Consider the following 24,227-nt stretch of genomic DNA (forward strand, 5'->3'; position numbering starts at 1 on the left):
CAGCAGAGCAGGAGGAGCCAGGGAGGTCAGCCGAGCAGGCGGGGTCTTCTCTGCGGCGCAGCCTCTCGCTGAGAAGGCGGGGCTCGGGTGCACGTGGAGTGGCTCGGTGGGCAGGGCCTGCGGAAAGCCAGCTCAGGGCCGGGCGCGGGGGCGGAGCCTCGGGGAGGGGCGTGGCGCGGAGCTCGGGGCGGAGCCTGGCGGGGGCGGGGCCGGGGCCCCTATTTAGGCAACCCCGACGGGGGCGGACAGCAGCCATGGGTCTCCGGCGAACGTCCTGGGTGCAGCTTTACGCCCTCTGTCGCCGCGCCCCGCTGTCTACCGCGCCGGCGGCCCGAGAGCAGCCCGCCGCGGGCCCGGGAGCCGAGCCCGTGTGCGGGCCGGGCGAAACCGCGCGGCCGCCGGTGCCCGCCGTGGACTTCGGCAACACGCAGGAGGCGTACCGGAGCCGGCGCAGCTGGGAGCTGGCGCGCAGCCTGCTGGTGCTGAGCCTCTGCGCCTCGCCCGCACTGCTGGCGCGTCACGAGCAGGTGTGCGGGGCCGCGGGGCGGGGATGCGGCCGGGCCCCGCGGACCTTCACCCGTCTGGGAGCCGTTACGAGGCTTCAGGGTGGAGAGCGGGCACTCTGGAGCATCGCCCGTGGCCGGGAAGTTAGGCAGGGCGGTGTTTCCTGCGCGCGCTTTTCGGGCAATGAATGTTATTACATATCAGTCGTGGATGGTTGTTCAGTCGCTCAGTCGTGTCCGATTCTTTGCGACCCCATGGACTGTAGCCCGCCAGGATCTTCTGTCCATGGAATCTCCCAGGCAAGAATACTGGAGTGGGGTGCCATTTTCTACTCTAGGGGATCTTCCCGACCCAGGGATCCAACCCACGTGTCAGGTATTGCAGGCGAATTCTTCACCATGGCAACTGAAAACAAAAACCAGTCTAAAGTTTAAGCTGTATAGTGCCTGCAGTAATACACAGTGTTCACTGGAGATTAAAATCGAATGTCATCTGCTTTGCTGAGAAGGTAGCCTGGCCGTGTGCCGCTCATAGCCTGGAACCCCAGAGTTCTTGGAAGCTAGGGTCCCCCCACGTGACCATCGTGAACGGACAGTGTTGAGAGAGAATGGGAAGCTGCTCAAATATCTGACTTTTGAAACTTGAGCACAATGACTTTGAACAGTGTGAGGGATTTGGGAAATTAAAAAGCAGAAGTGTCTTAGCCGCTGTTGGTCAGGGTGACCCTGGGAACAGGTTGAAAGCAAGGGTCCAGTTGGTGCTGAGGGTCCTGAAGGCTCTGCATGCGGGTGGCATCCACCTCTCAGTGAGGCTGTGTGGAGGGCACCTGGGCTCCAGGGAGAGCCTAGGGAGGTTGGACCCAGGAGGAGCACCTAGCCACACCTTGGGCAGAGGTGAAGGTGAGGCCACGACGGGTGGGTGGTGAGGGCAGACTTAGAGCTGGGTGGCTTTGGAAGGGCTAGTTCAGATCCAGCAGAGAAGCCCACACGGCTGAAGTCCTCAGGTACTTCGGGCAATGGCAGGAGAGACAGGCCAGCTCCACTGTCCCTCGGGCGTCTGCCTGGGGCCAGTGCCCCTTGACCGTACTGTGGATGCCTGGAGAGCAAGGTGGCTTCTCCCCTGGTGCTCTGCCTGTGACCTGGGGACCTGCTTAAGGAGCCCAGTCACTGTGGGTGGTGCCCTGCCCACCCTCCGAGGGATCTGTCCCACTGTCGTCCTTGCTGGTGGTCCTGCTGGGGACAGGGACCTTGGTGCCTGGTGCCGGAGGAAACAGGGCAGAGACTAGACTGTGGAGCTTGTGGGCTGCTCCCCAGACCTGGTCCTTCTCGTGGTTTGGCCTGCAGCAGAAATTCCTCCTGCCCAGCCAGTGCAGGTCTGTGCAGCTCCTGCCCCAGGGAGTATCAGCTTGCAGGAACCCAGTTTGAGCTGTGGCATTGGCTCTGGACCCAGTGGGGGCCCGCACTTGCCCACAGGGAGGCCTTTTTGCGAATGGTTTAGAACATCCAGGTGTTCTGTGAGGAAAGCCTCTGTGCTTGGGTGTGAGCCAGCGCTGGAGAGCCTGGGGGAAAGGGTGTGGGCAGGGAGGGGAGAAAACTGGCCTTACCCGTCCTCGCCTGTAGGCATCTCTAAGTCTTCTACAGAGTCTGCCCCTGGTGGGGCCTTCAGTGTTGTTGCCCCTGACCACACAGGGGCACAAGGGGACCAGGAGCTCCCTGGACCACTCCTCAGCATCAGCCCTGCTCCTGCTCCTTCAGTGAGTGTTGTCTGGGGCTCCTCCACGATAGCTGAGTGGCTAGGACGGACTGTGTGGCCTGTACAGCCTAGATTATTTACCATGCGTCTCTGGGCGGGCAAGCTTGCCAGCCCAACAGCAGACAGCCGGCCCACATCCACGCCGTGTTTCTGACAGTCCTCGAAATCGGCATGTACGATGTCAGGGATTTCCCGCAGCTGAGTGCTGACTCTCAGGTCCCTGATTCTGCCTCGTCTGCCTCTGGGTTGGACTTGGATTTGTTGGAGACTTGACTTGCCCTTCAGTGAGGCTGCCCAGGCCCACAGACTCCCTGACTTCTGTCCGGGGCTCTTGGGAGGCAGGAGAAGGCTGCCCTCTCCCAGCTTGGCGCTTTCACTTTCCATTTCCAATCTTCCTTATAAAAACAATGAGAGGCAATAAAGTCAGACACTGGGCAGAGGCTGCCAACGGGAAGAGGTGATGGCCTGGAAACCTTTGCCCTCGGCGTGCCATGTGGCCCCCTGAGTGTCTGTCGGAGTGCCAGGCACAGGGCAGCTGTATCAGCCTTGGGGTGGCATGGGCCGTTTGACGCTGGTTTGGGGATGAAGGCCTGTGACTGACCCATGCTTTTGTTTGGACTGGAGATGGTTCCTTGAGGCCTGATCCCCACAAGAAAGTGGGGTTCTGTTATTCAGTGGGGTTGAGAAGCCATAGACTGTCCCGGTCTTGGAGCTGGAGGTGGCACAGGGGTTCCTGGACAGGTGGTGGGTGTGTCCTGCCCCTGCCCCCCGTCCTGATTCCGTCCCGCCTTGTTGCCTCCCTGCCTGGCAGAGCCCTCCTCTTGCCCTGTCTGGCACCCCCTCGCCCCCATTCTGAATCCTGTGAAGGACCTTGCCCCTCCCACCTTCCGGGTCTCCCTGCAACTAGGAGGGGAGTCCTCCTGTGTTTCGCTCAGCGTAGAATTGCGCTGGGCAGGAGGCACCTGCTTGGCCCATTTGAATGAAGATGGCAGGAATTTGGGGTGTGGTGCGGGCGGGTGGAGGAGAAAGCTGAGTGGTTTGGGTGGCTGTCTTCCCGTGGGGCCCGCATGCCTGGGCTGCTGGTCTGCGGTGGACGCATGACTGTGCCGAGCCCCCACTGGCCCCCCGTGGGCGGTCGCCTCCTAGACCCTTGGGGGTGGCTACCCGGCTCGCTTCTGGCCCCTGCTGCCTCCAGTGGGGCTCGTGCCACTCGGAGTTCTGTGTGTTCATCTGTTCAGCACCCACTGCAGGGCCAGCCCCTTGCCAGGCAGTGTTTTAGGGACTTGGAATAAGCAGTGAGCAAAACATTGGAAACTCTGGGTGCTTGCCTCCGAGGAAGTCACACCAGTCCCCGTCATCCCCAGCCGAGGTGTGGATACAGACAACGCTGTGAACTCACCCACCGCTGCTGTTTCCGGAGAGGCCTGCCAGTCACTGTATCCACCCAGCGGTGGTCAGGTGGCTGCCACGTGCCTCCGGGGTCACCTGTGAGCCTGCAGGGCAGGAGAGGGGTCAGAGCAGTGCCGGGGACCGGCCAACTCTGACGAGGAGTTGGGGACAGCTGGCTCCTACGAGCAGGAAGCAAGCCATTCTGGGTGGTATGGCCCTAAAACCAGGGCCCTGTGCCAAGTGTGGCCCCGGGGAGCATGTCAGGGCTTTGTGTGACCAGGGAGGAAGCAGGGAGGCCTGCTGGGGGCCAGGAGCCCAGGTGGCCCCAGACAGCCGCTCCCCTTGCCTTCCAGCTGCTGCACCTTGCCAGGAAACTTCTGGGGCAAAGGTTGTTCAACACGCTGATGAAGATGACCTTCTACGGGCAGTTTGTGGCTGGCGAGGACCAGGAGTCCATCCGGCCCCTGATCCAGCACAACAAGGCCTTCGGCGTGGGCTCCATCCTGGACTACGGTGTGGAGGAGGACTTGACGCCTGAGGAGGCCGAGCGCACGGAGATGGAGTAAGGGCCACGTGATGCCCGCGGGTGGGACCGTCCGGGACTGCTGGGGGCGCTCCGGCCGCCCGACCTCTGCAGCCCTCCTGGGCCCGCCTGGAGTTGGGCCTTCGTCCCCTGAGGACGACGGCCTGAGCCTTCACCAAGGCCTTGTGTGCCCGAGGCTGTGGCTGGCCAACCCTGGCCCCCAGTCTGATCCTCCTGGCTTTGCACAGTCTGCAGGCTAAGGATCATGGCTACAGTTTTAAATGGTTGAAGCACAGCAAGAGTAATGCCTTGTGACGCATGAAGATCAGAGGTTGCTGTCACCCTATGGGGGGGGCTGGCAAAGTTGAGTGGCATGGCACAGATGATCACACTGGCATTGGTGGTCTTCTGGCTTCCTGGTGAAGCATCTCTTCAGAGGATTCTGACCCCCAGGGTGGTCCCTCTGCCTGGCCTCTGATTAGCCGCTGGGGTCCTCCTGGCAGGGGTGGAGCCTGCCCGGGGGGCATCCAAGGGAAATGGAATGCTCCGGCTACCTGTGGCAGGCCAGCCCAGCGGCTTCTGCTGAGGTCACTGACTGGCTGCAGGGTCTGTTCTCTGGGCAGGGGGTGTGGGGGCAGGAGGGCACCCCCCACTTCCCTCCTGGGCCACAGGACGGGTCCCCATTGGAGACTCAGGCAGATCCAGCCCCTGCTTTGCAGAATGCCTGCCTGGTTGCTGGGCTGGTTTCTGCTCCCCTCCAGGCCAGGCCGCGCAGAGTCCTGATAGCAGCTGCGCCTGAGCCAGTGAGGGGGGAACAGGCTCGCTGAGTCGCCTGCCCCATCTCAGGTTTGATGTTTTCTCTGGCCAGGGGCAGGGAGGGGTCGGGTCATAGGAGACTCCAGCCCTGGGAACGGAATGTCCCAGCGGAGCCGCTGCTTGATTGGCTTGGGGAGCCAAGCCCCTGTCTCTCAATTTGCTGTCATGAAGGCGGGGTTCTCCAGCTCCGCACCCCCGTTCCTGGTGGCTGGTGGCTGCCTGGGGTGCCTTTTGAATAACTAATGGGCTGTGTCCCACTGGGTCTGGGTGGGGGTTGGTGGTTTCACAATGGAAGTTCTTTCTCTGGTATGAAAAGCCTCCTTTCCCCGGGCAATTCGCCCTGCAGGGGAGCGCTGGGAGGCGGGGCTGGCCGCAGGCATGGAGCCTGTGACCCTGGGCCGCTGGTCCTGCCGGGGCCCTGCTGGCTGGCCTCTGGGCCGTTACCTGCGGTCCCTCTCTGTCCTCACAGGGTGGCCTGTCTGCAGTTGCCTGGCCACCCCGTGTGTTCGGCGGGGCTGGGCTGAGGGTGCAGAACCGGGCTCACGGGCGCTGATCCAACATCCAGCCATCGAGCTCCTGCAGGGGGAACGGAGCGATCACAGGCCCCTAGACCCTGCCCCGGGAATGATGCTGACGTGCCTGCCACTGGGAGGAGGGGCCTGGGGGGCTTCCCAGGGTGGGAAGTGGGAGGCAGAGTGGCCATCCAGGCACGGTGGGATGGTGGTTCCCAGAACAGCTGTTAGAAGGCGGAGGCCAGGGTCCTCACTCCAGGAGAGCAGCCCCCCAGGGCAACCCCAGCAGGCTAAGCACCACGGGGCAGGGGAGCAGGGGGAGGTTTCCTCCCTATGATGGGCTATGACGGCAGCTGGGACAGTGCGGGCAGCAGACGTGTCTGTCCTGGCTGTGCCAGGCCTGGCCTGGGTCCCCAGGGTGAAGGTCGTGGTTGGGTTTGTGTGCGGGGTCTTGGGTGCTGCCTGGAGCCAGGACCTGGGGCTGCCAGGCTCTTCCGTGCTTCTCTCCTGCCTCCCACATTTAATCAGGGCAGAGCTGGTGGTGTTCTGGGAAACAAACTCACTCAGAAGGACAAGGCAGATAGTGGAGTGCAGCTTATTACACCGGCGGGCCCAAGGCAGAATCTCCTCTTAGCCAAGGACCCCGACCAGTCTTTGTGAAAAGCTTATATACCCTAAGTGTATAAGGTTCCCTGAAACTAGTCTGAACAAAGGAAAAAGAATGCCTTAAGCCCAGGTAGTTAACAGTGGAGAGTTATCAATAGGCTTGTGGTCATATCCCAATAAGCATAATAGAATCTATGACTCTATTTGGTTACACAGATAGTTAGGGTATTCTTTTAGGCATGGAGAGTCCTGGGGCTCTTCCTTCCAGGGGCCTGGTTATCCAGTTGGTATGTCGTTTCCATAGATACTGGGCATATGGTTCAAAGTCCACAGTCCAGCCCAAATTGGAGTCCTGCTTTCAAGATGGAGGCTGCTCTGCTTCCTCCTTCAGTGTGGGGGCAGCCAGCATGGTCTCTCCTCACCTCTTACGTGTGTGTGCACGCTCAGTGGTGTGGTCGTGTTCAACTCTTTGCAACCCCGAGGACTGCAGCCCACCAGGCTCCTCTGTCCGTGAGATTCTCCAGGCAAGAAGACTGGAGTGGGTTGCTGTTTCCTCCTCCAGGGGATCTTCCCCACCCAGGGATTGAACCTGTGTCTCCGGAGTGTTCTGCACTGGCAGGCGGGTTCTTTACCACTGTGCCACCCCCACCCCCTCACTTTTAGTTTTTTCCTAAAAGGCATCCAGCCAGCAAATCTCCTGATGGAGAGCTGAGCTTAGAGATGGCTGAGGGCGCGGCCCGGGACTTTCTGTCATTCCTGCCATTCTCTCCTGTGCCTGCCCCTTCCTGGTGCACTTTTGTTCCCTTCTGCACATCCTGGGCTGTGCATGTATGTGTGCACGTTGGCATGTGTGCCCGCACATGTGTGCTCGCGTGTCTGCATGTCTGTGCGTGCACGCCTGCAGTGTGTCTGCACATGTATGTGTGCACGTGTGTCCGCATGTTTGTGTTGTCTGAACACGTGTGCACGTGTGTGCACATGTGGCTGCGTGTGTGTGCATGTGTATGTGTGTGCGTGCCCAGAGTGTGCTCCCCCTTCTCCCCATGCTGAGATGACACCCCCTCCCCCTAGCCTGTCAGCTGCCCCTTTTGTCTCCCGGAGGCCCCACCCACTCGCAGGCCTGCTGAAACTGTCTCCTTCCAGGGGGCTGAGGATCAGGAGGCCAGAGGAGAACCACAGCCCTGTCCCCCCAGTGCTCTCTGCTTAGGCTGGGCCCTGGCCCCACACCGCGGCTGTGTGGCTGGTTGCTCCCTGTGGTTTTGGAGCCTGGCTGGGGCTTGGAGGGCAGGTGGCTGGCCGCTACCTGGGACTGTCACCGGCCCCGGCCCTGGGGGCCTCTGAGCGATGGTGTCCCTTCTGTGGTGGGTGGTTGCCTGAGAGGTGGACTCTGGGCTGTGTGCTGACGGAGCAGGCTCGAGCCCCCACAGCCTCGGTGTGGATGGGGGCCGTGGCGTTCCCTCCACCCCGCCAGGCTGCAGCTGCGGTGCCTCCTCCAGGCTGGCCTAGGGCCCTGCCCTCGGGAGGACCTGGGTATTCAGGTGTGATGGTCGGGGCAGCCAAGGGAGGGTGGACGCTGGAAGCACACCTTCGGACTGTGGGTTCAAAAGTAACCCTGTGGCGCGTGGGTGAGGTGGGCGGCCATGAGGGGAGGGCAGGGGGGCGGAAGCTGGCGGCCACCCTGTCTCGGGTTGGGGCCCCGCCTTTTCCTCTCAGGAAGGACCCACCCAGGCCTTGGGCTGTGTGTTGCTCTGCTTGCCCCTCACCCACTGTAAGGAGGGGCTCCCTGGGGGGAGGCTGTGGGGTGCAGGGCTTGTCGGCTGGGCCCTGTCTGCCAGGCTCAGAGGAGGTGACCCTGGAGGGTGGGCTGGGCAGGGCAGGGCGCTCCCACCTGGCAGGCGAGCTGCCCCCCTCGTCGGTGTCCGGTTCAGCGTCCCCTGCCTGCCCCCACTGCCCGCCCTCTGCAGTGGGGGCCTGACCCTCCCCGTCCCCTTTCCCCTGCAGGTCCTGTTCCTCGGCCTTGGAGCGCGACGGCCGCGGTGAGTCAAGGGGAGCCAGTCTGGAGTGAGCCTTCTCCCCTTGCACACACCTCTTGGCTTGGGGCCCAGGGCTGCTACTGCAGCTCCAGCCCGTGTCCCCAGGTGCCCCACACGCCCTCCTGGCCTTTCTGGGGGCCTGGGCTCTGCTTTCCCTACCTGGGTGTGACCCGGGCTGAGTCAGGGAGCAGGCTTGGGCTGCTTTGGAGGCAGAGCGGGTGCAGCTCCAGCGGGGGCCGTGTGCAGGGCCGTGGAGGGGGGACTCAGGCTGCCACCCCGCCCCCAGGTGTCAGTAAGAGGGAGAAGCAGTTCCAGGCGCACCGGGCCTTCAGGGACCGCAGGGACGGGGTCACCCGCGCCCGCACCTACTTCTGTGCCAGTGAGGCCAAGTGTGACAGCCACATGGAGACCTTCCTGCGCTGCATCGAGGCCTCAGGTGAGGCCAGGCCGGCCCCTGCTTCAGGGACACGGGGGCGAGCTCGAGGCGGGGGCTGGAGCACTCACCCAGGCTTCGGTCCGCATCTTGGTGGCCAAGGTTGGGAGGCGGTCTGGGCTCACACACCCAGTCCAGCCCGTTGCTTCCTGAGCAGCCTGGCTGGCCCCAGGTGCCCAGATGCGGACCTGCTGGGGGACTTGGATCTCGTCACACGTTGCTTGGCTTTGCCGAGGGCAGCACCGTCCCAGGGGCTGCAGCCGTGCCCTCCCGGATGGAGATGCTGCCCGGCGTGGCCCCTGGGCATGACCACCCCCTCATGAGGCGAGCTCAACCGGAAGACATGCAGGCCTTGGTGTGCTTCAGTCTCAGAAGCCCAGTGGGTCCCCAGCAGCTCTCCAGTTAGGGCCCTGACACTTTGTGAACATTCCAGGGACAGGAGTGAGGACCACCCAGAGGCAGCCCGCTGGGGTCAGCATCGGGCGCCTGACTGGTCGCACAGACAGAGGCTGCCTGGTGTCCAGGGTTCAGGGCGTCTCCGTGGTTCTGGCCTGGGGACTGACGAGCGGAGGTGTGGTCATGGGCTTCCAGCAGCCAGACGAGAGGGACGGAGGTGGCGGAGTGCCGTCCGCCTCCCGCCGGAGCTCTGAGCGCGAGTCTGTGCTCCATGCGCCCTCGGGGCGGCCCTGGGTGCTGAGGCCACTGGAGAGGAACCACGTGGGCGAGCGTGGGCAGGCCTCCCCCGCTCCCTGGCCCCCCACCTTCCTGACCGCACGTGGCCAGCTCCAAGCCCTCTGTGTGGCCTGCCTGCCTGCAGGGGCCTCAGGGGCAGCTGTGCGCAGGGCACTCATGGGCCATGCGGGGTTGGTGTTTCTGCCCTGGCTGGTCACCCGGCCCAGGTGTCTGGGTCCTCGAAGGGCCCTCCCCTCCTGCCGCTGCCACCGCAGCCTGAAATTGCCAGGTAGCCACCAGAGCCGATTCCGAGGGCCGGGTGGCCTGCCCGGGCCTGGGGGCGAGGGCAGACAGGTGTTCTCCTGGGAGGACAGGTAGCACCGACCGTCGCACTGGGCGGATCATTCGAGTGAGACCATTCTCTTTCTGGGGGTCTTGGGGCTGGGTGTCGTGCGTATTCCATGGAAGATGTGGCCCTGCCCGCTGCCTGCAGCCCCCTCCATGTTGCTGAGACCATGCCCTGACTGGAGCGGCATACATTCTGGGCTCAGGGTCCCCCTAGCCCCCAAGGCCCTGATGGCCCTTCCTGTGGCTTCTCACAGGCGGAGCCAGCGAGGATGGCTTCTCAGCCATTAAGCTCACGGCTTTGGGGAGACCGCAGTTTCTGGTGAATGTCAGAACCCCCTGCCCCCCCCCGCCCTGCACCCACAGAGGTTTGGTATGAACGCGGGGCACTACGAGTGTTAAGCGAAGGTGCCTTCACTCACATACCGGTGGCCTGGGCTCTGGGTGCACTTGGGCGGGCTCGGGGGGCTCAGGCCGGGAACCGGGTGCACAGGTGGGCTTGGGGGCTTGGGCTGCAGGGGATCCTGGGAGGGGCTCACAGGCACCCGGGTGGAAGCTCAGGGCTGGCGTCCGCAGCTGCAGTTCTCGGATGTGCTGACCAAGTGGAGACGCTTCTTCCACCACGTGGCTGCTGAGCAGGGCAAGGCTGGGCTGGCCGCTGTGGACACGAAGCTTGAGGTGGCTGCACTGCAGGTGGGCGCCCCTCCCTGGCGGCTGTGGGCAGGTGGTCCGCGAGGAACCCTGCCCAGGAGGCCTGGCCGTGTCTGAATCCTGCCGCTTCTCCAGGGCCTGTGTGCAGCGGGGAGAGACTCGGCAGGCAGCCACTGGGTGGGAGTGGGGGGGCCCCGCAGGGGGTGGGCAGGCATGTGGGGAGCCTTGGGGGGTGGCGGGTGGCAGGGAGAGGCCGTCTGTGGAGTGGAGACCCAAGGCAGAAGATAGCTGGGTCTCGTGCTGGCGTGAGGAGCTCAGCCGGGCGCCGCAGGCCTGCAGGCAGGGCAGGAGGTGCTTGTGAGAAGGGCTGGGAGGGGGCGGGGAGGGGCCGACACCCCCCACCCCCCGCTGCTGCAGGAAAGCGTGGTCAAGATGGGCATCGCGTCCCGGGCGGAGATCGAGGACTGGTTCACCGCGGAGACGCTGGGCGAGTCTGGGTAGGCAGAGCCCCACTGAGGTCCCCGGGGGTGGCCGCCTGCGTCCAGGCAGGGTTCTGGGTGAGCCTCAGTGGCCTCTCCCGATCCTGCTAACTCTCCGCTAGGTTGTGGGACCCCCGAACCCCAGAGCTTCACAGAGAATTGTCTGGGTTCTCAAGTCGGGGTGCTACACCCCGCTGTCCCGGACCCGCCTGGCAGGTGGGCGGAGGGTGAGGGCAGCTGAGATCCTCCGAAGGGTCTGTGTCTCACTTCTGTTTCATAAACAGAGGATGTACTGTTTCCATTTGTATCTGTGTTTCAAGGCAGGCCCCGTGGGGGTTGGTCTTGGGGCACTCCTGCAAGGGGGGGGCTGGTGTGGGGCCTGGGCATGTGGTGGGCACGGGCAGCTCTGGTCAGGCTGCTGCCTGCTGCTGGCGCCTCTTCCCGCAGCACGCTGGACCTGCTGGACTGGTGCAGCCTCATCGACAGCAGGACTGAGCTCTCCAGGCAGCTGGCGGTCCCCAACACGCAGGTGACGTGCCCCAGCCAGCTGGTCCCCGCCTCACGGTTCCCACAGGGTCATCGTGGGGGGCCCCACGCACAGAGCCGGGGCTTCCTCGGGGAGGCGTGGGGGTCACCTTGTGTGGGGTCAGACTCCTTGGGTGCAGGCCGGGCCAGCATGGGAGCCGGTGTCCCAGGGGCAGCATGGTCCTGGGCCCTGGTGGCTGGGGGCCCCTGGGCGGGGCAGTGGCCTTCACCCTGGGCAGTGGACATGGCATGGTGGGGAGAGGGGCCTGGGCACCAGGCCCGGGACGTTGGGAGGCTCTGTAGAGGGCGCCTGTGGGAGCGGGCCTTGCTGGCCTAGGGGCCCAGGCATGGAGCCCGCTGTGACCGGACGGCCCTGACCCCCAGACGGGCCGGCTGGAGCCCCTGCTGTCGCAGTTCACAGAGGAGGAGGAGCGGCAGATGGCACGCGTGCTGCAGAGGGTGGGCGTGCTGGCCGAGGTGGGCGCCCAGGATGCGCTGGGGTCAGGATGGGGGCGCCCGGGACGCGCTGGGGTCGGGGGGGGTGCCCTGGACGCGCTGGGGTCGGGGGGGGGACGCCCGGGATGTGCTGGCTGAGGTGGGGCACCCGGGACGCGCTGGGGTCGGGGGGGGGGCGCCCGGGACGCGCTGGGGTCGGGGGGGGCGCCCGGGATGTGCTGGCTGAGGTGGGGCACCCGGGACGCGCTGGGGTCGGGGGGTCGCCCGGGACGTGCTGGGGTTGGGGGGGGGCGCCCGGGATGTGCTGGCTGAGGTGGGGCACCTGGGACGCGCTGGGGTTGGGGGGGCACCTGGGACGCACTGGCCGAGGTGGGGCGCCCGGGATGTGCTGGGGTTGGGATGGGGGCACCCCAGACATGCTGGGGTTGGGGGGATGCCCTGGGATGCGCTGGGGTCAGGGGAGTGGGGACATGCTGGGGTCTGGGTGGGGGGCGTTGCCCCGGATGCGCTGGGATCCGGGGAGGGGGTGCCCCAGACGTGCTGGGTAGGAGAGGCTGCCCGGGACGTGGTGGGGTTGGGGGGGCGCCCGGGACGTGCTGGGGTCGGGGGGCGCCCGTTCACCTGTGCCCACACAGATCCCCTCCCCTTCGTCCCTCAGAAAGCCAGCCAGGCGGGCGTGCGGCTGATGGTGGATGCGGAGCAGACCTACTTCCAGCCGGCCATCAGCCGCCTGACGCTGGAGACGCAGCGCAGGTTCAACACGGAGAGGCCGCTCGTCTTCAACACGTTCCAGTGCTACCTCAGGGTGTGCGCCCGCCCGCCCCGCGCTGGGGATGAGGGGCCGCAGGAGCACGGGCAGAGCAGCTTTCTGAGTCCACTGAAAGGGCCCCAACCCCCAGGTTTTGAGTGGCCGTCTTCTCCGGCCCTTTGCAGGGTTTGGGTGGCCGTCTTCTCTGGCCCTTTGCAGCTTGGTTCTCTCCGAGTATCGACGCAGGCTCTGGGGCCCCGCCCAGACATGTGGGTGTGCTTCAGGGACCCTGGTGCAAACCCTGGCTGGCCGCTTGGGGCCCAGCTGGGTGTTTGGAGGGGCCGGAGGTTGGCGTCGGGGCTTTGGGGACAGGGCATGTGGGTGGTGGGGTCCCGGCAGGTGCTGACGCCTTGCAGAGCCCCCGCCAAGTGGCCACAGCTGCTGGCTACATGCTGGGGGCACCCAGGCCCCAGGGGGGCTCTGCTGGGGGACACAGGCTGGAGGGGGCCCCCATCCCGGTCGTCCTTGACGTCTGGCGCGGCCCACAGGATGCCTATGACAACGTCAGCCTGGATGTGGAGCTGGCTCGCCGGGAGGGCTGGTGTTTCGGGGCAAAGCTAGTGCGCGGTGCATACATGGCCCAGGAGCGCGCCCGCGCGCTGGAGGTGGGCTACGAGGACCCCATCAACCCCACGTACGAGGCCACCAGCGCTGTGTACCACAGGTGGGCGGCGCCCGGCTCCCAGGGGGCAGGGCTCCGGGCGTCTCGGGGGCCGGCCTCCGTGCTCTTAGACGCACGACCCCAGCTGAGTGGGACACTCGCTCTTCCCCGTGGTCCTGGAACCCCAGGCGGCCCGCGGCCTCTGCCCCCAGGGGGCTGTGCAGGCCTGGCTCACGTTTCCCCGCCCCCCCAGGTGCCTGGACTATGTCCTGGAGGAGCTGAAGCACAACGCCAGGGCCGCGGTGATGGTGGCCTCGCACAACGAGGGCACCGTGCGCTTCACGCTGCGCAGGTGGGTCCTGCCCCCCGCCCCACCCCGTGCCCTGGGCTGTGCTGGAAGCGTGAGGCAGGCGGGGTTTTGGGGGACATCTGTGGCCCCCAGACCCCCTGGTCCAGCTGGGCTTCTCGCTGCAGCAGCAGAAAGGCTGCCTGCAGTTCCTTTGGCTTTTAGCGTTAATACCCGACTTCCTCAGGTTCTGATTCAAAGTGTCATCAGGCGATTCACACAGCGTGAAACGTCGGCGACCTGAGACGCGTCGCCTCGTTTATAGGCAGCTTCGCAGCACTTTAAACTGCGCTTGGGATTTAACGTGGTCTGTGTCCCCATGGGGCAGCCTTGTAAGTCACAGATAGGAATGAGGTGAAATACATTCCTTTTTATTCTTTTTGGCATTGATTTGTGACTTGTGGGATCTTAGTTCCCCAGTGCAGTGCTCAGCTGCTAAGTCGTGTCCGCCTCTTTGTGACCCCCGTGGACTGTGGGCCGCCAGGCCCCGCTGTCCGAGGGACTCTCCAGGCAAGGATGCTGGAGTGGGTGGCCATCTCCTCTCCCAGGGGCCTTCCCAACCCAGGGATTGACCCCTGTGGACTGTGGGCCGCCAGGCCCCGCTGTCCGTGGGACTCTCCAGGCAAGGATGCTGGAGCGGGTGGCCATCTCCTCTCCCAGGGGCCTTCCCAACCCAGGGATGGAACCCTGGCCTCCTGTGTCTCCTGCGCTGCAGGTGGGTTCTCTACCTGCTAAGCCATCGGGGAAGCGCCTTAGTTCCCTAACAGGGGTCACAGCTGTCCACCCGGCAGTAGAGGTGCCGCGTCCTAACCACGGGCGAGTCCCCACCCTATGTTCTCTTATCTCATATCTTGACCGAACGTGGACCCCACCAGGGGTTCTGGCTCCTCCCCCCACCCCACAGGAAGCTGGGTGCGTGGTGGCCTCGCTGGCCTGCGCCTTCCCCAGGAGCAAGGTGGGCCCCTCTCCCACAGCGGTCACCCCTAGCCAGGGCCTGGGTACTGGAGGTGCTGGAGTGTGCCCGGGGCACTTGCTGGTGCTGCCTGGGGTGACTGGTTGTCCTGAGTGGTTCAGCAATGTCCTGCTTGGCCTTCTCCTGCCAAAGGCTGCTTTTACGCAGCCTGAATCTGCAGCTCAGAGCCACGGTTTCTGATGCCTGCCCTTGCAGCCACCTGGCTGGGAACAGGAGTGTTTCCTTGGGGTGGGGTGGGGGGCTCTGACTGGCGTCCTGGCTGGGTGGGCTCTTCCACCTTCTTCCCTTACTCCCTGGGGCCTCCTTGGACACCCTGCCCCGTCCTTGGATGTGGGGTGGCCAGGGGCACCCTTCTGTGCCCAAGGGAGATGAGTTCTGGCTTCCTTGACTTTGGAAGCAACACTGGATTGAGTTGCAATTTTAAACGCTGGTTTTTGCTTAGGCTTAAAACGCAGTTTTGTGCTGGAGCCTTGATCGAGGCTGGTCCCTCTGTGCCCAGGGCCACGCCCCCCTCCCCCCACCGACGGTGCTCACAGAGGCCCTGCTGGCGCCCACCTCCTCCGGTCCCCATCACAGTGTCAGCCGCCTGTGGCTGCCCTTTTGCACTTCAGCTTTTGGTCCCAGGCTGGTCCTCTCAGCCTGACTAGGCAAGGACCACGAGACTGCTGAAGGTGTTACTGTCCACAGAAGGCCTCCTTTCTCCTAGCTTCTAGATTGTTCCACGGGAGCTGGGCTGGCCTCCCATCTTGGCCTAGTCCTGCAGCCCTAGACATGGCTTCCCTGACCCAAGTGCCCTGCCGTCCCAGGCCCCGCAGCCTGGCCAGGCCCTTCTGGGGGAGCCTCTGCCCTGCAGGCAGGCTGGCGTCTTGTGTCCTGCTCCAGGGGCCCTGGGCCTGGAAGAGCTTGGGCTGGACTTCCCGGGGAAGCGCTGTGGTCTCTGGGGCCACATGTTAGGGACCCTGTCAGAGAGCCTGGGTTAGGTTTGGCCGAGTCATGAGCCCATCCTCAGCTTGGGGGCCTGCGCAGTGTTTTGTGAGCCAGCAGGGTGAGTGGGCCTGGTCTGGGGTTGTCCTGCATCCGTGGTCAGCTGGGGTCCTGTCGGCCCTGAATGGCTTCATCTGTGGCCAGGGCAGCGAAGGGCACTGGCCCCCAGGTCGGGTGTCCAGCAGGCTAGCTCAGGCTTCTCCAAGGTGGCTTCAGGCTTCCAGAAGACTTGGAGAGAGCAGGCCCTTGCCTGCGTCATGTTTGCTGTGGTTCTGTGGGCCAGAATGAGTCAGGCCCAGCTCAGGTGTTGCCAGGTGGATGGAGAGCCTCTCCTGTGCTGGGGCAGCTGCAGTCACATGGCTGTGGGTGTGGGCTGGCATGGAAGGAGCTGCAGCAGGGGGTGGGGAGGGGCAGATTTCACACGACGCCACTTGCCTGTTCCCAGACTGGGGCTCGACCTCGGAGTCCAGCCCCGGGCGAGGGAGAGAACGGTCTGTGGGACGCCCCTTGTGTGGATGTCCAGAGCGAGGCACACTGAGTGCTCTGGGAGCCTGGAGTGGGGCCTGGAGACAGCGAGAAGGGTGGTGGGCTCCAGGGACGGGATGGGGGTCCCGTGACGGGCCCAGCCCTGGTGGGTGTGAGGACCCAGGTGGAGGGAGGGTGGCGGCTGCGGATCTGCCTGGTCAGGAGCCAGAGGTAAAGGGTGAGCATCGCCAGTGCATAAGTATTCCGAACCCTGGGGATTTTTTAAAGATCCTACGAGTGGAAGTGAGAGTAGGGAGGGTGTGGACCGAACCTGGGGCCCCCACCTTAGTGTGCGTGTGGCACTAGGAGAAATGTGAGCCACGGGCATTGATCCCAAACACTTGGCAGTCACCTTAGGAAACAGAAGTTGAATTAGATACATTTCTGTTAACCCCACATACCCAAAACAGCAGTGAGATACTCCGCATTCTGTTTGCACACCGTCTTCAGAGGCCCATGTGTTTGACGTGTGCAGCCTATCTCAACTCAGACCATCCATCCTCCAGAGGCTCGGTGGCCACTAGTGGCTGGTGACTGCAGTGTGCACAGGGCAGCCAGTGAGGGGAGGGTGAGGGGCTGGTGGCAGGTTGTGGGGCTGGGAACAACACTGGTACCGAGGGCTTGAGGAGGGGTTGGTGGGAGGGCCCGCTGCTGGGTGAGTCTGCCTCTCTGGGCAGCTGGGGGCAAGCACAGCAGGAGGGGAGGCTGGCTGGGGCAGAGGACACTTGGTGGCCTTGGCCCGCAGCAGGAGCAGCTGGGCGGAGGCCTGCAGTAGGCAGGACAGAGGCTGTGCCCTCACCCTACCCTGTGGGTAGGGTTCTTGGGGTGAGGGGCTCAGCCCGCTCCCTGCCCATTTACAGGATGGAGGAGCTGGGCCTGCACCCTGCCGACCGCCAGGTGTACTTTGGACAGCTTCTGGGCATGTGCGACCAGATCAGCTTCCCGCTGGGTGAGGGGCCTCCCCGGGGTGGGGCTGGTGCAGGGCTGGGGAGCGGGGGCAGAGCTGGGCCCCCGGGGACAGGGCTGTAGCACCGGGGCAGAGCTGGGGCCTCCTTGGGGGTGGGGCTGGGCCTCCAGGGTGCAGGATTGGGGTTTGGGGGCTGAGCTGGGTCTCCCTGGGAGCAGGGCTGTAGTACGGTGGGTGGAAGGAGGGCAGAGCTGGGTCTCCCCAGAGGCGGGGCTGGAGCTGGGCCTCCCGGGTGCAGGGGTGGGGTGTGGGGGCGGAACTGGGCCTCCCTGGGGGTGGGGCAGGCCTCGGGGCGGAGCTGTATCGTGAGGGGTGGGGCGGGGCCTCACCTCTCCTGCCCCTGCATGCAGGCCAGGCAGGCTTCCCTGTGTACAAGTATGTCCCTTACGGGCCCGTGATGGAGGTGCTGCCCTACCTGTCCCGCCGCGCCCTAGAGAACAGCGGGGTCATGAAGGGGGCTCAGCGGGAGCGGCAGCTGCTGTGGCAGGAGCTCAAGCGGAGGCTCTGCACCGGCAGCCTCTTCCACCAGCCTGCCTAGGACACCTACACCCACACCCGGGCAGCGACCTCTCAGGGCTCCGGCCAGTCCCAGCCTCACACCAATCACCTTTTACACCCTGAGCTGGGAGAGCCTGCAGGGCCCTGCTCTGCTCATGAGGGCTGAGGCCCACACGTGCCAGAAGAGCTGGGAGCCGTCAGGAACTGCCCTACCCACCCCCACGACCTTGGACCTTAAGAACCACCTTCCCCAGAGTCCAGCCCTGGCGCCCTGAGCCCCACACTGGGCAGCGGCTGGCTGCGGAAGCTGGCCTGTCAATAAACCACTTTTCTACAGCATCAAGCCCTCGCTTGCGGCGGAGGGAGTGGCTCTGATGCCCGAGCCGCCTCAGGGTCGGGTTCAGGCACTTCAGCCTTAGGCCCTCCGTGGAGACCCGGCCAGGCGGGGCCCTGGACACCCCTGACCTCAGCCCCAGAGCTGGGCTCGGAGCAACGCAGACAGCACGCTCCGATGGGCGGGTGTTGTGCTTGCCCGGCCTTGGTCTCTCCCCCGAGACCCTCTCTGCCCCGTGCCCTTCACCCCTGCCCCCCAGTACCCACCAGGCTCCTGCCGCTCTCGCAGCCATGGAGCAGGCTGGCTGTGGCCCGAGTGCCCTGGGGCTTGGCCAGTGGGGGGTCCCTGTGACGTGGGGGGTGGGGTCATCTTCTAACTTCCGTAGACCTCAGAGCCCCCAGATGAGGGCTATGTGGGCCCGGTCACGACAGGCTCCGCAGAGTGTCACACAAGCCATGTGCAGGCCACGCTGAGGCAGCTTTATTTCTTGGGGTCACACACAGTTTGGGAGCCTGTTCCTCTCAGGAGCTGCACCTACCGAGGGAGGGGCCAAGAGGTAGGCCAGGGCAGGCAGCCAGACAGCTGGGTCCACAGTGCCCTTTGCCTGCCCGCCCTCACCAGCCCGGGTTGGGGGCAAGGACGGTGTGGTCCACCTGGCTTCTCCTCACAGGGTGCTCTTCCTGCAGGCTGCTGGGAGGGTGGTGGCCAGGCTTCAGGAAGACCAGTGCCAGGGGCTGTCTGCTGCCTGTGGTCACTGCGGGACAGGGCGATGCTCCCGGCTGGGATGGGTGGGCTCACAGGGCCGCCTTCCCTGCCTGGCGGCCCCTCTGCTGCAGCTTCCGGATGAGCTCCAGGAGGTTCATCTGCAGGGTCAGCTCCTGGGGTGCAGATGGGACCAGGGGGTCGGCCTCAGCCCTGGCAGAGCCCAGGGAAGCAGCCTCTTTCCCCAGGCACTCGAGGCAACCATGAGGGTCGAGGGGCACTAGGCAGGGAGCCCGTGGGGGAAGTCTGGCCACCGCCTGCCAGAAAGGGGCTGGAGCTGGGACTCGGCCCACAGCAGGGTTTGCAGCTGCCCTGGCTTGGCACATGTGGAGGTACGCAGGGATGCAGGGAACCACAGATGAGGGCCCTGTGGGGCACAGCAGGCCTGAGCAAGGTGGGCGATGCCCTGCAGGCAGCTGGCTTGTCCTCTGGCGGCAGAGGCCCCCCAGCGGCCAGCTAGACCCCCAGAGGGGATGTGGCCTTTGAGGACCAGTAGCCCCTAGGCTGTGCCAGGCGAGGCCCGCGGCACTGACCTGCGGGTTGGTGGTCACGTAGAAGCCAGCCACGCCTGCCTTCTCCAGGGTGCTCTGCTGGTCCGCCACCTTCCGGTCCAGCTCCAGCACGATCTTCTGGTCCATCGCCCGCTGCTCCTCACGGATCCGCTGTTCTGCTGCCTGCCACGGAGAGGGCGGCTCAGGGCTCACCCTCCTGTCCGCCCATGAGGCCGCAGAGACACTCCTGGCCTGCCACCTCCGGCCCCTCTCCCTGCCCCAGTTGCTCCAGCTTCAAGACTAAAGATGGTGCGGGCACTGCACCTATGACCCTCCCACACAGAGACCTGCTCCCAACACCCTCCTTCCCCACCTCCCTCCGGGTGCCGCCTGGCACTGACCCCCACGAGCGGCCAGACGCTGGCCCCACCCCTGCCGGCTGTCCAGCTGACTGCTGTCTCAGCCTCTGCGCGTCTCCTCCCACTACAGCTGCCATCACCCCGCTCAGCACCTCCTTCCTGCACGCCCTGGCTTGGGGCTGCCTTGGGGCCCTGTGCCGGTCTGGGCGTGCACCCTCCCCTGGGGGTTCTTGGCTGTGGGTGGGCCTCTGGGTTGTTCCCGTCCACCTGGGAACAGGACTAACCCTCCCACCACTGTTCTCGCGTCCCCACCGCCATGGGGCACAGCGGCCCCCACTCATACCTGCCCCGCGTAGGCCCAGGCTGAGGAGCTGTGGTCTGAGGGAGCAGGTGGAGGGGGTGGGGGCACCACACACTCTTCACCCATGCCAAATGCTAACCCCCCAGCGAAGAGCAATACATGGGCACATCAGGCCTTTGTGGTACCCATGCTAAGCACACCTGCCCAAAGAGCAACACGTGGGCGCGTCAGGCCCTCGCAGCCCAGCCCAGGCTGTGGCCCAGGCCGGCTCCCACACCACTCCGATCCCCTCCACATGGCCCTGTCAGCAGAGTGCAGGTGGACCCCATGCCCACACCCCTACCTCGATCTCGCGCTGCTGGGCCGCCTGGAGCACAGGCAGGCTGTGGGGCCGGCAGGCCTGCTGGGCTTCCTGGTGCTTCTGCCGCAGCGCCTGCCTGAGCACTGGGAGAGGACGAGACCAGAGAGGCACCGTCAGGTGGCGGAGGGTGAGGGGTGAGGAGGCGAGCGCGTGCTCCGGCTGTCCCAGCACCACAGGCAGCAGGCCAGCGGTGGGCATGTGGTGGAGGCCTGAACCGGGTGCTGGGCGGAGCTCTGGAGATGCAGCGCCCGGCCCACTCGGGTCTGCCCTCACCCAGGGTATGGCGGTCTGCAGCAGCAGGGCTCCAGGGTCCTAGAGGAGGGGGAGGCCAGGCATGTGGGGTGAGGGTGGAGCCAGGGCCACAGCCTGAGCACAGGGAATTGGAAGATGGGGATGGGGGAGACTGTGGGTTGGAGGTTTCTAGGCCTACATGGCTATAGGCCAGGAGTCCGGCATGACCTGCCTATCATCCTTGGGATATCCACTGAGATGTCCCAGAGACCATGCAGGCAAAGGCCCGGGAAAGGGGCACAAGCAGGATGGCCTCTGCTCCAGGGCACGGCAGTCACTCCTCCTCTGCTGTCCTTGGCTGGCGGAGGGGCGGAGCCACCCTGCATACCCTGTCCACAGCTCCCAAGGGAGTAGGGTGGCACAGACCTGAGGGGGCCCAAGAACATGATGACCAAGTAGGATTTATCCCAGCAATGCTGTTTATCCCAGGAATTTAAAAAACACTGTTAATTCACTCTAGTCACCAAAAAGCCACTTGATCATTTCAAAAGATGCAGAAAAAAAGCTTTGACAAAACCCAACATCCATTCCTGACAGAGATACACTCATCCGGGGACAGACGTCCGTCAAACCCGGCCCACAGGGAAGGGACCTCATGTCACCACAAACATTTAGTGGGCGTATCATCACGCTGTCCAGGTCACAGGGAGCACAGAAGGCAGACAGGGAGAGATGACGTCAGCGTGAGGCAGTCCATTTGGTCCAGAGTGGGGATGTTCTAAGGCAGAATGCCCCGGACTCTTCAAAAAGTCAGCACCACCGTGAATGGTGGGAATTCTTTCAGAAGCAGAGGCCAAGCCGCAATGCACAGCCACACACTGGGTCCTTGTCAGTGGATAATCTGAGGCAAGTGTTGGTGTGTCTGAGCGTCAGAACACACCCTGGAGTGACTGGTTTCTGTCCGCTGTGGTCACACAGCAGCGTTCTTGTTCTAGATCGCTGCTCCTAACATCAGACCAAGGCTGACCCCCAAGGGTGTCTGGAGACATTCTTGGCTGTCGGCCCTGGGGGAAGGTGCCACTCTTGTCTAGTATGGAAGCCAGGGATGCTGTTTAATGTTTTGCAAAGAAGTATGAAGACCTGTCCAGCCACAGATTCTAGCAGCGCTGCTATTGAAAACCTTGGTCTAGAGGAATGCTGAGGGCTTCTGGGAAGTCACGTGGTGTTGCATACACTGATGGACAAAAAGAACTTTGTCAAAACTTCCAATTACTGAGTGGAGCTGGAGAACATATGGGTATTCATTATAGTGTACTTTCAACTTCCCTGTTTATTTTTAAAATAAAGTTGGGTAAAAATAAAAGGACAAAGGTGAGAAATCTGAGGGAGCCGGAAGAGCGGCCCGGCATACCCCGCTGGAAGGAGCTCTGGAGGCCCCTCCCACCCCTGTAGGGATGCCTGGGAGGGGCCAAGGCTCAGGAGGTTTTGCCCAGCGTGTGGCTCCAGGGGACGAGTTTTCAGGGCCCAGAGGGTGCTTCGGAGCTCCGTGCATGGGAACCTGATGCACCTCGGAGGGGGAACGGGCCCTATCGGGCGCTGCAAGCCTGCCAACGCTGCGGGCGGCCTACTGCCACGGCCAGAGCTGCCCGCGGGCTGACGGATCTCGCCTGGGGGTGGGTGAGAGCGTCTCTGGGGGCCCGCGCGAAGGTGACACTGCACCTGACAAAGTGAAGCTTACTGGACCCCATCTGTCACCAAGCCCCGCGCCCTTAATGGGGTCGATTTCAGGGGCTGCTGCCGAGCGGAACCCGGGGAAGGGCTCCGCCCGAGACCCAGCAGCCCGGGCAGGTCGCCCCCGCCCCCACCCCCGCGCACCTCGGTGCTCGTTCTGCAGCCGCAGGCGCTGGTTGTACAGGCTCTTCTCGGTGAGGTGCTGGATCTCCAGCAGCCCCTGGACGATCTCGAACACGGTGCCGTCGAGCAGCGCCAGGGCCAGGTCGCTGAGTGTGGTGTAGGACAGGCGCTGCTGGAAGGAGCTGCGGGCGGAGCGCGGTGAGCCCGCGGCCCTCCCGCCCGGCCCCCCGGCCCGCCCGCCCCAGCGGCCGCGCACCTGGGCAGCTCCTTGACCAGGCCCTGCAGCGCCGACAGCAGCTGGTAGTGCCGCTCCTGCTGCCGGGCCCCGTCCGCCGCCTCCTCCAAAGCGCCCGAGCAGCGCTCCATGGCGCCCGCGCCGCCGGCCGCAGCGCGAACGTCGCGGTCCTGTCGCGTCAGAGCGCAGCGCGGCGCGCCACGCCCCCTTTCACAACAGTTCCAGACAAACCGCGGCCCGCTCTTGCCTCACCGGAAGGAGGCCGGCTCTGCCCTGGAGGAGGCTCCGAGGAGCGGCCCGCATTGGCCCCGCCCCCACCCGGGGCCCCGCCCCTTACTCTGCGCCCGGCTCTCACCCCTCCGCCCCGCCCACACCCCGCCCCTACCCTGCCGCCCCGCCCCTTTCCAACTGCCGCCCCGCCCTTTACCCTCCGCCCCGCCCCTTACCCTGCGGCTGGCTCTGCACCCAACCTATTATGAATAGTGCTGCTGGGTGTAACTGCATTCTTGTTTGAATTTGGAGATAGATTTTCAAAGCAGTTAACTAAAAGGTGAAAGCATGATTGTCGGATCGCGTTGTTTAGCTTTAGAAAACACCTCCCAGCTGTCTTTCGAAGTGGTTGTCCGTACATCCCACCAGCCCTGAGGGAGGTTCCTGTTGTTCCTCACCCTCCAGCGGTTGATACGGTCATATATTCGAAGTTTAGCAGTCCTAATAGGTGTGCTGTGATAGCTCATGATTTTAATTTGTAATTCCCTAGTAGTATGATTTTTTTGTATGATTTTCACTACGTGCGAGTCTGTTTTTGGCCAGGTGTCTGTCTGACCCTGACCCCTTTTCTAACATGGGTTTGTTTTAGAGGTTCTGTCTGTTTCTGAAATGGAGCAGGACCCTATGGTCCTTGCTTGCCCCCACCATGTCCCCTGCCTGCCTTTAGTCTGTGGAAAACTAGGCAAAGAAGAAGAGAAATGAGAAATGCTGAAACAAAGGAAAACAAAGGAGCCTAAATAATAGTAATGTAATCATTAAGCACCTTCACTCATTTCTCGAGGGCTATAGACAGTATTCTGAGCCACATCCTGTGAACTGTCTTACAGACACTGAAACCCCAGGAAGAGAAGGTCGCTACATGACGATCAGGCTGAACCCAGGACAGGAGCTGCCACAGTTCTGAGAACTGACTGCCAAGAAATGGGAACAAATGGACCGTGGGCCTGAAGATGAAGTACCGAAAACAATCAAGATGACGCTGGTCAGACCACCGATGGCCAGGTGTAGATGACCACTAGAGATGACTGTGCTGTTTCTGCATAGAGCCCCCCCCCCCCCCCCCCCATTCTGTCCATAAAAGCTCTCATCCCTCGCTTGTCAGGGGTAAAGGGCCCTCTGGACAGATGTCCACCACCCTCCCCCCCCCTCCCCCCGTTCTGTCCATAAAAGCTCTCATCCCTTGCTTGTCAGGGGTAAAGGGCCCTCTGGACAGATGCCCACCACCCTCCCCGCCCCCCCCCCCCCCTTGCCCCAGCTGGTTGCTGGCACCTGAAATAAAGCAAACTTTCCTTTCCACCAACCGGGGCTATTTATGGGGCGTTTGGGTGGTGAGTAGCTGGACCCCACCACACTTTTTTGGTAACATTTGAACCCGATTCCTTTCTTGGACATGTGGTTTAGAAATACTTTCCTCACTGTTTGTGTCTTGTCTTTTGACTTTCTGAATAATGTCTTTGTCAACTGCAAAGTGGCGCCTGCTGTGGGTGCCGCCACCTACAAGCACGAGGATTAAAGCCTGTGCTGCAGCTGCTGACCTTTAACCCTACCTGAAAGGAAATCAAGGTGGAGAGCAGGAACGGGGCCCTCAGAGCTGGGGTGGGGTGGGGTGGCTGGAGGGAACCTAACAGGAT

General features: G+C 63.7%; 2 protein-coding genes across 3 annotated transcripts; one reads left to right on the forward strand and one right to left on the reverse strand.

Annotated features, from left to right (window-relative positions):
- Positions 1 to 254: 254 nt before the first annotated feature.
- Positions 255 to 17,730, forward strand: PRODH (proline dehydrogenase 1). 2 transcript variants are annotated; one of them, XM_052654680.1, is made up of 14 exons: positions 255 to 527; positions 3,999 to 4,207; positions 8,104 to 8,138; positions 8,422 to 8,571; positions 9,843 to 9,907; positions 10,162 to 10,278; positions 10,654 to 10,733; positions 11,163 to 11,244; positions 11,625 to 11,717; positions 12,355 to 12,501; positions 12,993 to 13,168; positions 13,359 to 13,457; positions 16,794 to 16,882; positions 17,251 to 17,556. In XM_052654680.1, the coding sequence occupies exons 1-14, from the start codon at positions 255 to 257 to the stop codon at positions 17,436 to 17,438; spliced, it is 1,803 nt and encodes a 600-aa protein (XP_052510640.1). In that variant the 3' UTR covers positions 17,439 to 17,556. The 2 variants fall into 2 exon arrangements, with proteins under 2 accessions (XP_052510640.1, XP_052510641.1); XM_052654681.1 differs by lacking the exon at positions 255 to 527 and adding an exon at positions 3,742 to 3,854 and having other exon boundaries at positions 17,417 to 17,730.
- A 460-nt stretch (positions 17,731 to 18,190) lies between these two features.
- LOC128062268 (protein DGCR6) lies at positions 18,191 to 22,506 on the reverse strand. Its single transcript, XM_052654669.1, has 5 exons — positions 22,348 to 22,506; positions 22,113 to 22,273; positions 19,989 to 20,089; positions 19,028 to 19,168; positions 18,191 to 18,610 (listed from the first exon to the last, which is right to left on the reverse strand). Exons 1-5 carry the CDS (start codon positions 22,455 to 22,457, stop codon positions 18,527 to 18,529), a joined length of 597 nt encoding a protein of 198 aa, XP_052510629.1. The 5' UTR covers positions 22,458 to 22,506; the 3' UTR covers positions 18,191 to 18,526.
- Between the last annotated feature and the right edge of the window lie 1,721 nt (positions 22,507 to 24,227).

Source organism: Budorcas taxicolor, chromosome 17, assembly GCF_023091745.1.
Source record: "Budorcas taxicolor isolate Tak-1 chromosome 17, Takin1.1, whole genome shotgun sequence".
Lineage (NCBI taxonomy): Eukaryota > Metazoa > Chordata > Mammalia > Artiodactyla > Bovidae > Budorcas > Budorcas taxicolor.

What these genes read in the sequence shown, in the direction of transcription:
- LOC128062268 (XM_052654669.1), bottom strand. Translation starts at nt 22,457, where the DNA reads ATGGAGCGCTGCTCGGGCGCTTTGGAGGAGGCGGCGGACGGGGCCCGG. An exon ending in CTGGTCAAGGAGCTGCCCAG is followed by an intron (nt 22,274 to 22,347) that starts GTGCGCGGCCGC and finishes CTCCGCCCGCAG; the next exon opens with CTCCTTCCAGCAGCGCCTGT. An exon ending in ACGTGACCACCAACCCGCAG is followed by an intron (nt 18,611 to 19,027) that starts GTCAGTGCCGCG and finishes TCTGCACCCCAG; the next exon opens with GAGCTGACCCTGCAGATGAA.
- PRODH (XM_052654680.1), top strand. Translation starts at nt 255, where the DNA reads ATGGGTCTCCGGCGAACGTCCTGGGTGCAGCTTTACGCCCTCTGTCGC. An exon ending in TGCTGGCGCGTCACGAGCAG is followed by an intron (nt 528 to 3,998) that starts GTGTGCGGGGCC and finishes CTTGCCTTCCAG; the next exon opens with CTGCTGCACCTTGCCAGGAA. An exon ending in CCAGATCAGCTTCCCGCTGG is followed by an intron (nt 16,883 to 17,250) that starts GTGAGGGGCCTC and finishes CCCTGCATGCAG; the next exon opens with GCCAGGCAGGCTTCCCTGTG.